The 13,731-nt window shown below is 43.7% G+C and overlaps 1 protein-coding gene across 1 annotated transcript; it reads right to left on the bottom strand.

Annotated features, from left to right (window-relative positions):
• Positions 1–7,959: 7,959 nt before the first annotated feature.
• LOC125941908 (uncharacterized) lies at positions 7,960–13,409 on the bottom strand. Its single transcript, XM_049659784.1, has 4 exons — positions 13,210–13,409; positions 12,011–12,119; positions 10,288–11,578; positions 7,960–7,980 (listed from the first exon to the last, which is right to left on the bottom strand). The coding sequence occupies exons 2-4, from the start codon at positions 12,100–12,102 to the stop codon at positions 7,960–7,962; spliced, it is 1,404 nt and encodes a 467-aa protein (XP_049515741.1). The 5' UTR covers positions 12,103–12,119; positions 13,210–13,409.
• Between the last annotated feature and the right edge of the window lie 322 nt (positions 13,410–13,731).

Below are 13,731 nucleotides of genomic sequence, written 5' to 3'. Positions count from 1 at the left end.
TGGCTCTCCAAGGACGATGCCAATCCGAAGTCACAATTAGAGTGTCCATGGTTTAGTGGGCCGAACGGCGCTCTGCCGCTGAGGCGCCGCGTGTGGAAAAATAGTGCGAGGGCGCTGCGAGCGAACTGGATTGGGGCGGAGACGCGCTCCGCGGCATATTCAACGTACTTTCGCTGCGGGCGCCGAGGCCGATTGCGCATAGTACGCTCTTAAAATAGTGCTTTATTTCAACTACAACTTTATGTTTACACCATTTTGTCAAACGTATATATTTGAGGCAGGGATTATACAAGGCGACGTCTTCAATTTTGCTGTCGTTGTCAAGCACGTCGTCTGCTAGCGAGCGCGCGTTCGCTACGCGGACGCTGGCGCACGCCCAGTTTGTCTCGCAGAACCTCTGTGCAGTACATTTTTTAAATGTTTTAGTTGCTTTGGTGCGGCCATGACTCTTGACGGAATGTGCCAAATGTAGTTTAGCCAGGTGAACTGCTGTTTTTACCACTGTCCTCTAAAAGTAACTGGTATCTCCGCACCATGAAGGCTACGTAAGAAAATTTTATTATTGATATCGTGTCATTTTACACGCGCTTCTTGTTGGTGGATATTGATCAGGGACAATGATCGAAGAAAACAATATTAGAGTGAAATAAACCAGGTTTATTAAATGCGTGGCGCGAAGAATGACCAATGTATTTCTAGGTAATTAAATCAAACGGTACATAGACATATATATTTACGATATATATATATATATATATATATATATATATATGTAAGGGAAAAAACAAATATTCTAAATGCAATAATTGAAAAAGTGAGAACTCCCGCCCGGAATAAGCGCCCGTGTTTGCAGTAACAAACACACTTATTAGTGAATACTGGAAATAAAACTCTCATCCGCAGAAATAATGTTCACAGCAAGCAAAACCATATATATATATATATATATATATATATATATATATATATATATATATATATATACATGCGTGTGTGTGTGTGTGTGTGTGTGTGTGTGTGTGTGCAAGTGTTATTATTATACTCTACCACGCCGAATAGTCATTTCCGTTCGAATGTAACTCAAAACAGCACTATTGAAATCTCAAAGGAGATTGACTGCATGCAAGTGAGGACTGTTATTCCGAATGATTTTGCTGCCGGGGAGTCGTGGCTGTTGCGCAGAGGCGCAGTTCCTGAGAGAATTAACGGACGGCCGGGTGTTAATAAGTCCTGATTATACAAGTTTGTAGCTCTCATTCAATATAAACGCGCCGTTTTGGGGCAGCCTGTAAATCTGCTAACTTGACTCGGACAAGAATTTTTGACAGTCTCACCATGTTTGCAACCCATTAAAACTGAGTGCCCCATGGGGCACCACACTTATCTTCTTCAACGAACGCAACAGATCTGCACGTATCTCTACGTGTATGTGAGACATGTCGTTCCTTTAATTGTTTCATTATAGTCGTTATGATAGTGCACCGGATAACTGAACGCAGCCGTTTGTAATATACAAGCTGCAGAGTTGAGCGGTCATACATTTGGGAACGGCATTACGTTTACGCATGAAATATAGGATAAGCGTAACATGTTTTTCTCGGAAATCAGACTCGAGAATAATTTATGTTGTTTACACCCCCAGAAATAAGCCGAAGAACGCAGCCACATTCTTTTTTTCTTTTTTTAATATGAGCAAATTCTTGGGTTTTACGTGGAAGAACCACGATATGATTATGAGGCACCCGGTTTAGTTTTTGCCACCTGGGGTTCTTTAACGCGCACCTAAATAGAAGTACACGAGTCTTTTTCCATTTCGTTCCCATCGAATTCCGCGACCTGGATTGAACCCGCGAGCTCCAGAATTAGCAGCGCAACGCCATATCCACGATATAGGCACTAATTAGGCTACCGCGCAGGCCTGCTTTCTTTCTTTTTTTTTTTTGAAGTATCAACTGAAAAAAAATTCAACGTATGGCTTACGACAAAAGATTAGCATATAGAATGGCTAACTAAAACCGTTTTCGGCGCTCGAGGTCCGACTGCAATAAATGACCCCGTACCAATTACTCCGAACTTATGTTACGCGAGAAAGGCGGAAACCTGAATGGAATGTTGCACTGCAGTTTACTCTTTTTTTTAAATCTATACCAATGCTTCCCGTAAATCTAAGTACAAGGCGCCGGTTGGGGCAGGTATGCTTTACTTGTTTGAAGCGGCAAGCAGGAAGGTTACATATGTTGGTTCGTCTGCGTTTCGCAAGACCTACTGATAGAAAACTATATGCGCAACAATACACACGAGACATACATGTTGCTTGAAGAACGAGAAAAATATTTTTTCTCCAAAGGGAACCGTACAATAACATAGTAGAATGAAAGCCGACACTGCGGCCGCAATGCACGGGCAATCACCAAGCGGCATTAAAAATAAAATGAAGAGAAAGAAAGGCATTTGTTGTTAAGACATATATACATGTCATATTCGATTATGAACACCGTTTGATCGGTCTGAACGCAAATATCAGCGCGCGAAGTAGTACGAATGACCCTGCCGAGCAGTATCGCCAGCAGTTTCCAACGGCGCGACCTTGATGCGGCCCAATCCACTTCGACCGCAGCGCCGCCCCAGTATTTTTCCACGTCGGGCGCCTCAGTGCAAAGCATGCGCCGTCCCAGCCGCTCGTCCCACTCGACCATATTCTAGTACACTCTAGCCGTAGCTACAGTGTACTAGAAGGGGGCAGTGGGCTTACTCTGCCGCTGCTCTGACGCAGTCAGCGTCGCATTCAAGAGGTGGCGCCACTGGCAACTTCAATGGAAGCTTTGCTTGCAGAAGCTTTGATTTTCCTTGCGTTTCTGACGGTTTCAGTTCGAAGCAGTCCACACTCTTATTTGTTTTTAATTTTGGCATACTTGACAGTCCTTACATATCTTTAGCAAGCACTATATTTGTTTAGGCCACATGATATTTGCCATAATAGTACCTTGTGGAAAAGGAAGACGGCTACTCTTGGGCTTATGTGGAAGGGGCCTTCAAATTTTCCGAATTATCGGGCAATCGTAAAAAAAATTGAAAGAAAATTTTGAATGAAAGGGACGGTGACCAAATATACGGTTTCATGCCGTGTCGACCTAATGTAAAATTTTGTCAGACAGAAAACAGTGCGCACATACTACCCAGCTGGGCTTTAAAAAAAAAAAAAAAAAAAAAAAAAAACATCAGGCATGCTAACCAGGTTTGTGCCTTTGCTTAGCCAAAATGAATTTGTATATATGGCTTAAATATTTCATTGTTGCACTTTAGTTGTTCCTTGCTTCACAGTAGCCTTCTGCGTTTATTATTAACCATCATTACGCTGGCACACATTTATTAAGTCAAATCAGGTTGATGTTTTCCATAAAGAAATGGAGGGAGGCCTGAACAAAAAGTGAAAACTAGTTCACTTGACAATTAGGCTCAGGCCTGTGTTTATGTACAGCTATATGTGGCTCACTCTGACAGAAGCATTCTGTGAAAAGATCCTCTAGCTTTTTCACGAAGCCGTACAGCTGACTGAAGGGATAAAGGAGGCCTCCTCAGTCACAGAAGTTTGTTAGCCGGGCATGAAAACTTTCGCCTGGTGGCGTCATAGTAAGCAGCTTTAGGCATTCTTGGCATTTTGTGCTGGAATTGGCAATATACTCCCGCGCAACATAGCCCGCAGTGTGTTAAGTGAGTCTCGAGTCGCTTCTGGCCACGTGCTGGTTATGGTCGTTTGAAACCCGCAGGCCCGTGCAATGCTGGGGCACCACGTTTTGTGTGGCCTCTGTGGCAGTAGCGCTAGCATCATGTGACTCATTTCGGTCACATGATGCTTCGAGATAGTAAACTTCCAGTAAGGAGCCCAGTGTACCTTCCTCGCAGTTGCGCTCGTGTCGTCCAGGGGCTTGTCAGCTCTGTGGAGGTTTTTTCCCCACTCTTCCCGCCTATTTTTATCCTTCGGGACGCCAAACAAGGACAACTTCGGCCCATCCTTCACATAAGCATAGCCTGTTTGGCACCCAGGCGCGTAACAGTGATTTTGTCGATGCCGCGGCATGGCTCAGTTACTGCAAGGCATACTAATCTCTTGAAGGCTATGTGCGAAAAAAAGACGTCCACAAAAAAAAAAACAAATAAACAAAAAAACAAAAACAACGCAGCTCTGCAAATCCAACGAATATGATCGGGCACTGGGCAGCTGCGCCGTCGCACCCACGCTCCATTGAAACTGACGCCAGCGCCGCCGCTCGGGCTATCGGAGAAGCTGATATCTGTGACATTCGTGGAGCCGCCGCATCGCATAGCTAAGCCCACTGCCCCCTTCTAGTACACTGTACCGTAGCAACCCCGCCGCGCGCGCCGATCCAGTCGAGCCGGCCGTGGCGTGGCTGCCTAGTGCTCCGGGCTGCCGCCGCGGCGCACCCGTAGAGGAGCCTCTGGGGAGACGAAAGCGAGATTAGACCGATCTCACCACGAGTTGCACTACGCCACCGCAGCCTGCCGGTGCATGCCGGTAACTAGAGTTCTCGGCCGCGACTGCATCGTTGCGGCTGCCTTGGTGCTGCATCCGAGAGCTGTTTATGAGGTCTCATGCGTTGTATAGTTCACCGCATGGGTGGATTCACGTGTTGCGTGCCAGGATGCTACAAGAACAGCCTGAAGCACAAGGGCACCAGTTTTCATGTGTTCCCGAAGGATTACGAAGCTCCGACAGAAATGGGTGCGACAAATAAACAGAGTCGGACAGCGCGGCAAGTACGGCAAGTTTCTTGTTTACGTGTTTGAGATTTTCTTGTATGTAATCCATGACATGTTATTGCGCTAGTGCGTAATTACAGGATTGCTAAAGCACGACTGATGGGCTGATCAGTGACCGCGAAGCGGCATAGCGTGTGCTCGACCCCCTTGCCGAGTGATCGCTGCAAGCGGCAGCTGATACAACCTGTTTTACGCGCGAAACAGTGTTCGCCAAAACGTAGTAATATCCAAGCAGGTTGCTAATACCTAAACTGACCTCTTACGAAAGTGATTACGAATTATTTACGAATTTACGAATTTATACAAGTCAAGAGAACACATAAATTAACAACTCAAGAATTTGGCAGGCTCTTTTAGGGAAACATTATTCCATAGTCCGATACGCGTAGGAGTGCAGAATTATTGAATGAATGAATTGTAGGGCTGAAAATGTGGCAAAACTGATGTGATTAGTCAACTACAAGTACGTGAAGGAACTTCAGGCGAGAGACGACTGGTCCTTGAGTTATAGTATTACTTATGACGAGATACAGAAAGGTAACAGAGCGCCAGGAATGCAAGTTAGTAATGGCAATATCGCGTTAATTTGGGTAATGCTAGAGGCATGATATACATAGAAGTTATGAAGTGGGCAGAACGATTTTGGATGTATTGCAGTTTATCTATTAGGTATTGTTAATGAGGAGACCAGATCGATGAAGCATATTCCAATTGTGTTCTGTAGACTACACAATCACCCAAGAAAAGCCATATTGAGGAAGAAATGTTGTTATTATATCATTAATATTAATTAAGAAAAGAAGAGGGCCTAATACACTACCCTGGGGCACACCCGACATAAGAAATGATGTAAAGGAGTTAAAGTTATTCACAACATATAAACTTCTATCGATTAGATAAGAAATTATGAAGCCAAGATTATGTTAAGGAGTCAATCCAAAGTGCAGTTAGTTTAGCTATTAGGTGACAGTGAGCAACTCGCATAGTCGAGAAAGATGCAGTCAATAATGTTTGTTATTATCATGCCATTATGTAAACCAGACATATTCGAATAGTTGGCTTGACAGGATTTTTGAATGTGGCACTAAATCCTGCTTCGAAACGCCTTGTTTTTTTTGTTTATTTCTACTATTCCCACTCATTATGCTGCAAGTAAAAGTATAGGAAGCCTCATAAGGCGTAATGAAATAATGCATGCGCAATGTCATTGTGTATCTACTTTGTGCTGCTTCATTGCAATTTTTCAGTAACTGTGAAGCTCACAATAATCCCCCGTGCACTCCTCACTGTTCTCAGACAAGCTTTCAGACAGGTCCCAAATGCCAATGCTACAAATATTTCTCTGGCAACGTCCAAATGTCATGCTGCAAGTAACAAGCAGAATGGAAGCTACGAGACAACTTGTGGCAAAATATGCTCTATGGTTTAACCCCTTTAAAGAGACACTAATGTAACCGACAAATGTGTATAAGACGGAGGGTTCCTGCATCGGGATACAGGCATGATCAGAAAATTGAGAACATGGTACCCTGCTTATAAGACACACCTCATGCAAGGGACAAGAAATGCTCCCTGGTGCACGCCTATAGAGGGGTTCAACTGTATTACACTTTTTTATGAAACACACAGCACATGTAACGACCAGGACACAGAAAGGGAACTCAGGACAGTATGACACACAATTTATTATATTAGAGCATTTTTTCTCACATATATACAGGGAATCGGCCACTTCACTGCGCATGTAAAAGCAGATAATGCTTCCCATCAACGTGGAAACATTGGTCACTAGGTGATGGGAAGTGTTTAACATTTCTCAAGCTGTGGTGTCTGTTTTTACCCAGAACCTGAATATTTCAGGCACTGCTCACACATATTAAGGCATTGATCACGCTTATGTAAACTGCAGTGGTAGGCAAAGTGCCCCCATCTTTACCTTTCGCCAACCCACTGCAGTTCACATAAGTATGAGTCGTGCTTGAAATAGATTCGGATTCTGGGTAAAAACAAACACCACGCTTCGAGAATTGTTGGAGGCATTCCATGTAAAAGCACGAGGTTCTTTATGCATCAGTGATGCCTCTCACAGGCAGAAAGTTCCCAGATCACAGGTTATGATTTGGGTGGTGCACGCTGGATGTTTGCTCAGCTTGCAGCGCATGGCCATGCCTATACATTTCATTGCACTATATGTTGAATAAACAGTCGAAAGTTTGCGCTCCCTTTGACCCCTTTCCTCATTATTTCTTTGAAAAAAAATAACAGCCATACTTAAATCACTAGGATATGCATATGGGAAGCGATCACGAATGTTACTGTATACACACTAAAACTCGCAAAGATGTCAATTTATTCCTTTGTATTCCATCTTGTGACTGCTTTCGAGGACAAGGTTCACAGAGTATATAGCACAAACTTATGTTTTCAAATTTGATGCAGGTGCCAATATGGATGCCGTCCCAGCTGTGCGACAAATACCGACCTCAGGTGTTCCTCGCGAAAGGCTACGACACTGTAGATGGAATAATGCACTGCGCAGAGATTTTCATCGAGACACCGTCGTCATTTCGGGTCCAAAGTGAGACGTTTTCCAACTACAAAAAACACAACACAGCGAAGGGTCTCATAGTATGCAGCCCCAATGGTTTTGTTGTGTTTGTATCAGACCTAGCACCTGGACGTCTGTCTGACAAGGCCCTCACCAACTCCTGTAATGTTTTAGATAAGTTTTCTCCAGGACGGAGCATAATGGCAGACCGTGGCTTCACAATCCAAGACGAGTGCAAGGCACGATCGCTGCATCTGAACATTCCACCTTTCATAGGATGGAAGGCCGCAACTCTCCGAGAAAGATGAGGAAGAAACAAGACGCATAGCAAGTGTGCGGATACATGTTGAGAGGGTCATTAGGAGGGTGAAGACATTCAAAATTTTGTCGCATGTATTTCCAAACAGCATGGCAGATCAGCTGAACAACATATGGCACATATGCGCTCGTTTGACTAACTTTGTAGATACGCCTTTGCTGTAGAGTTTTGACGGTTCATATTTTTAACCATCCCGTTACCAAGGGAGGGAAAGCGCACTCAGGGAAGGCAGAGAGTTAGACGGAGTGACGAAATTAAGAAGTTCGCAGGGATAAAATGAAATCAGCTCGCACAGGATAGGGTAAATTGGAGATCATTGGGAGGAGCCTTCATCCTGCAGTGGCAGGCAGAGAGTGATGATGATTATAATCCCACAATGCCATAACTATAACTCGTATGTAAAGACACGCCGACTAATATCAGCTTTATTGAAGCAATAAACATTGCACATCCCCCATCAAACATACACACTCAGTGAAACTCAAAATACATGTACAGCATTCCCTCTATCACAGTGAAAAACAAGCACTATCACAGCAATGCACTAACAGAATCGGGATATTACCCATCATGAGGTTGCATTGTGTCTATAAACCTTGTGAAGAAAGAACACAAGTATTCACTGCATGTTTTCGTAAAATAAATAGATTCATTTGCTCAAATCAGCTGCCGATGGTTTTATGCAGCTTCATGGTGTTCATTTCAAAACAGAATTTTTAGCACACTTCACCTTGACGAGAAGTCGTACTGTTCAAAAAGCTCCGCATCTCCCATCAAACATACAATACACACAGTGAAATTCAGAATACATTGTACAGCATTCCCTCTATCACAGTGAAAAACTAGCACTATCACAGCAAAGAACTAACAGAAACAGGATATTACCCATCATGAGGTTGCATTGTGTTTATAAACCTTCTGAAGAAAGAGCACAAGTATTCATTGCATGTTCTCGTAAAATAAAAAAAATATTGCCACAACATTCACTTCCATATATTAAAGAAACAGCCACTATATCGATTCATTTGCTCAAATCAGCTGCTGATGGTTTTATGCAGCTTCATGGTGTTCATTTCAAAACAGAATTTTTAGCACACTTCACCTTGTCGAGAACTGGTACTGTTCTGAAAGCTCCGCATCTTGGCAAAAAAATATCTACCAGACTAGATTCATGAAGGGTCCTTCTAAAAGTGCACCTCAAAATGACAAAAGCTCAACAGTTGTTCTAGGTATAAGGATCATCCACCCTTAACTACCTGCATTTAGGATGGTGAGTTTCAAAGGAGCCATTAGTGATTGGATAATTCGCACTGCTCAGTTACCATGTTTTGGTAATACCTTGTTTGTTGTGTTTCTCATTTTCTCTATTCGATTGTAATTGTTAAGTGCTAGGTCTGTAACTTTCTGTTTCCTGTTATTGTTTTGTTTGTTCTATCTAATATCTGACATATTCATGTCCTTCCCTTTGTAAAGCCCTGTATACTTTTTATATTGTCAATAAATGTCTGCTGGCAATGTTTCCTGCAGGATCACCTGCATCTACATTAGTGGCTGTCTGTTAGCACCACTTATTAGGTTAGATACAGGTGTGCCATGCGTAGTCAACCAGCAAAACTTAGTGACACCACAATTATGTTTTTGAATAACCACCATTCTTACTCTAAATGTATTCTCAGCATGCCAAAGCAAAGCAGGAAGAAATGACAGAATAAATACCATGTTTCAGGATCTACTACTACCATAGGTCGGCAAAAAAATTAGAGCTCACTCAGACTCACTCAAGAAATATATATTGCTCTGAGGGCTCACTCGGACTCAGTCTCACCAAAATTTTCCTCAACCGGACTCACTCAGACTCGGGCTCACCAAACTGTTTCTGAACCGAGCTCACTTGGACTCAAACTCACCGACATATTACTCAGCCGGACTCACTCATGGCTTGACATGAGTGCGTGAGTTGACTCATGAGTCCGTATTAGCCTAAAATTAGCTTTTGATCGAGGTGTCAATGCTCGTTAACGCCAATATCTCACATAATCGGTGCTCTACGATACGCCTTTTGATCCTGTACTTTCAAGTACGAGTTATCAGTGATTTCAATCCAGTAAGGACATTGTTATGAAATGTGCGACTCACACGAGATATTTTTATCAAGAACGTTCATGAAAGAGTTTGCGGGGGAGGTCATGTATCCCCCACCCCCTAACTCACGCCTCTGATAAATAAATATTGAGGTGGCACATGAACGCTAGTGTGTTGAGATATGTGTAAATAGACTTGAGTATAAACGTAAGCCGATAGAAGGCTGATAGTAATGCTTAAGTTGACTAGATAGGACCATAGGTTGGTAATAAAAGGTGGAGCTCACTCAGACTCACTCAAGAAATACATTTTGCGCTTAGGGCTCACTCAGACTCGCCAATATCTTCCTCACTCAGACTCACTAAAATTTTCCTCAGCTGGACACACTCGGACTCAAGCTCACCAAAATATTACTCACTCACACTCACGGACCGATCTGAGTCTGAGTGAGTCGACTCATGAGTGAGTTTGCCGACCTATGACTACTACTACTACAAAATGCCTAATAGAAATTTGAAGTGCTAACTGTCAAGAAAGGAAGGCACCAAGTACTTCTCACAAAAAATTTGCACCGCTTCACCAGTTCATCGAAAAAACTCTGATCAAAATTCACAGAAACTTGCACGCACTTTTGTTCACTGTAAACGAAGAGGATGCAAGATTGTAAGCAGCTCACCCCCATTTGCATTTGTACTTGGGTGAAGTATCTGCTGCTTCTCTTCAGATACCCATCACGTAGCTCACTCTTACAAAATGTGTCAAGGTTCATTGGACTCTTAATTTCCAGAACACTAGGCTCACAACAAAGGCATTTAACAATGCCATCGGGGCTTGCTCCTAGAAAAGAATTGCTCCGGCACAAAAGCAGACCGCACTGTTCGACCTGTATGTCCAAGTGCCCTTTGTTTTGCTCTATGAATTCCTTCCTTGCATTATCCTCACACAACAGCCTTCGTTTCATGGCGTATGTGGCTCGACACTTCTTCCCCATTATGGCACTCAGAAGTGACCGGGCATCATGAGGCCCCATTTTTGTTTCGCACGTTTTGACCCACGTGTACACTCTATGTGCTACTGAGGCCGTTATCAATCCCTTTCTGTAATGGTGCCACAGTGTTGAGCCACTCTGCAGCCTTGTCGCACTCTCAACAGCAGCAACATCATCAGCTGAGTACACTAGCGTCTGTGACTTTTTTACGGCGTCAAGCCAGCGCAGAGGCATGCTTTCACGCACATTGTTGTCTTTTGTTGACTCGGTGCTTTTGTCACACAAGAAATCATTAGCCTCTAAAATGTCAGCGAAGCACTGCAGTCCATTTTCTTTTAGTTTTCCATGTAAGCCAATTAAGGTTCGTGTCGTCATGACCTCTCTTTCTGGCTTTGGTGATGAATATTTCATTCGTTTGTTGTGATGCTCAGGTGCACTGCTGAGTCTCTCCCAAGTATCCTTCGAAAAGACAAGGTCTTCAAAGCTATGTGGTACATTTCTCGGATCTCTCGGTTTGTACCATTGCCTTTCTGTCTCAGTACACGCCAGCAAGGTTGGCACAGTTGCAAGGTCATGCTGAGCTATATACATCAACCCATAGAAAACACAACACAGGTGCTTACATGCAGACCCTTTGCCAGCAACACAGGTGCAGGTGCCTGAAACAATTTCTCCATCACTTCTTAGTAGCCGGGCTGACACCTTATATATAGTCCTTGTTGTCATTGATGCCAGAACGTCTGCACGCACAACAGTCTCTGAGCTTTCTATCTTCAAAAACTCAAGTTTCTGCAGGTGCCCAGAGGTGAAGAGGCGCAAACCTGCATCTCTGTGCTTTTGTGCACCCTTGCCTTCAATGTACCTGCGTAGAAATGACACATTATGTGAATATTTCATACAGTATATTGTGTGAATATCTCTCTGATGATAAGTCCTTAACTACTGAGCATTACTGTTTGATAGTTCAACTAAATGGTAACACTGTCAAGCTTCTACTTTCACATATACTCTGAAAATCAACCTATGTATTGTGCTTGTAAATGAGCAAATAAATGATACTACAGCATCTCATTAATTGCTGTCGTTTCTGCTGTCAATCCTTTTGTTTTCTTCTATATGAACCCACAATCTCCTGTTACCAAGCTTTACATGGCACACGCTTGAACTATGTATTCGCGATGTAATTTCAGAGCGCATTCACTAAGGTCCTGGCATGTCACTTAGGTGCTGCTAACATGTAACTGGAGAGATGCGCAGTAGCCTGTTGCAATACGTTTCCTTTCATTCAACTTACCTATAAATGTGCTCCTTTCCAAAGAATTGATTCAGGGTCCTTGTTTCCCTGGTCCATTCTTGCTTGTTAATGTTGCTTGGAACTAATGTCATGATGTTTTTGTTTATTCCTGCCAGAATAAAGAAATGGTGAAAACATTTTCAGTTTTTTTTAATTTCCCATGGCATTATGGAGCATATTGCACTAGTTCAATTTCTCATTTAACCGAAATTTGGACTAATGTTTACAGCTTGGAATGACTGTTCCCATGTTTCCTTGTATTTTTGAATTCAACACTGCACAATGATCCTTTTAAAAGCTCTCAACGATAGCTCTGCTGCCTGGAGCCTCAACATGCTTCTTCCTAGTTGTCATTGTTGTAGAAAAAGCAGTATACCGCGTCATGGGGCCACATTCTAAAGCAGAAACAGAAAACGGTTTCTGGTTATTTGGGCGCGCGAAGACAGCTGACACTCGGACCAGTATACTACATGGGCTCTTCATACCACTTCCCAAGAAGCACACAAGTTGGGAAGCACATGCGCTAAATTAGTCACCCGTACGAAACACGCCGCAAGGCATTCCAATACTTTCCGTCCGTCATATGCTCAGTGTATGCGCACTATGCTAAAGAAGCGCGGCGGGTGGTCAACACAACAAATGTTCTCGTAAACAAGTCTAAACTTGCCGTCTTCCAATGCCGTCCGCGGCAGTGTTTCACAAATCTTCACAGAACTAACGCTAAGTTTCAACAGCAAAAACTTTGCAAGGTACTACGTTTGACGTTCCGACAGCAAGCCGTAAAGATCGAAACAACGAAAAGCCTGCCTCGCTTCGTTTCTTCGTAAATGTGCGTGAAAATTGGTAGTAATAAATAAAAACCGAACTCCTTCGGTTTTGTCCCGTTCATAGCGCAGCTTCGCAAGTCGCGGAGAGCTCTGCGCAGTATGGTCAAGCTGTGTTCTGCAGATACTATACCCTCGCTTGCGCGCCGCGATCCACCGAAGTATTTTGCTCGCATGACAACAGGACCATGCTTTCTCGTTCGTTTTTTTTTTTTATTATTCATTCAGCGAACACGGGTAGCGGCACTGCGAAGCGACGTATGCGCATCAACAGTGAGACGGCGTGGTAGTATGTTGACATCGGCACTGTCGACCGTTCATTTTTCGCAGGCAGCGCTAAAGCACCGGATGGATAAATTGAAATGAAACACTTACATTGAAGGTCCGGGCACAGTCTTCTACTGCGTTCCGTTGTCGTACACGTCGAGGATTCGTGCAAAACGCCGATGTATCCAAAGCGCGAAGCTTGCAGCCGCGCCAACAACACTCAGGCGTGCGCAGAGTACTCCAGTTAAGATGGCGGCAGCTCCACTTCCGGAAACTCGCGCATGCGCAGATCGTGCGGTGAGATCGGTCTATTCGCTGGCAATGAAGAACGTTGATGAAGCCTCTAGTACACTGGCGACGAGCCTCGTGTGACGAATTTCTGGATCCCGGGCCCTGGAGAACGTACGTCAAACAAACGAAACAACATAGCGCTGCACCACGTGCAAGCGCAGGCTCTTCACCCCTGACTCGCCAGGCTATTACCCTGTCAAAATCAAGCCAGTGTTCTTTTTTTTCCCCCAATTTTGATACAGTCGTTCCAACCACCTTTCCAAACAGCTTTCCATATCTCCTCGAATTCCGACAAGCCCAGAATGCTATTGTCGTCGCAAAAGAATCGGGAAGAAACGG

Source organism: Dermacentor silvarum, unplaced genomic scaffold, assembly GCF_013339745.2.
Source record: "Dermacentor silvarum isolate Dsil-2018 unplaced genomic scaffold, BIME_Dsil_1.4 Seq601, whole genome shotgun sequence".
NCBI lineage: Eukaryota > Metazoa > Arthropoda > Arachnida > Ixodida > Ixodidae > Dermacentor > Dermacentor silvarum.
The sequence above is the reverse complement of the archived record's forward strand: the minus strand, read 5'-3'. Positions and strand labels throughout refer to the sequence as shown.

What these genes read in the sequence shown, in the direction of transcription:
- LOC125941908 (XM_049659784.1), bottom strand. Translation starts at nt 12,102, where the DNA reads ATGACATTAGTTCCAAGCAACATTAACAAGCAAGAATGGACCAGGGAA. An exon ending in GGAAAGGAGCACATTTATAG is followed by an intron (nt 11,579 to 12,010) that starts GTAAGTTGAATG and finishes ATTTCTACGCAG; the next exon opens with GTACATTGAAGGCAAGGGTG. An exon ending in TGAAGCGGTGCAAATTTTTT is followed by an intron (nt 7,981 to 10,287) that starts GTGAGAAGTACT and finishes CTGCCACTGCAG; the next exon opens with GATGAAGGCTCCTCCCAATG.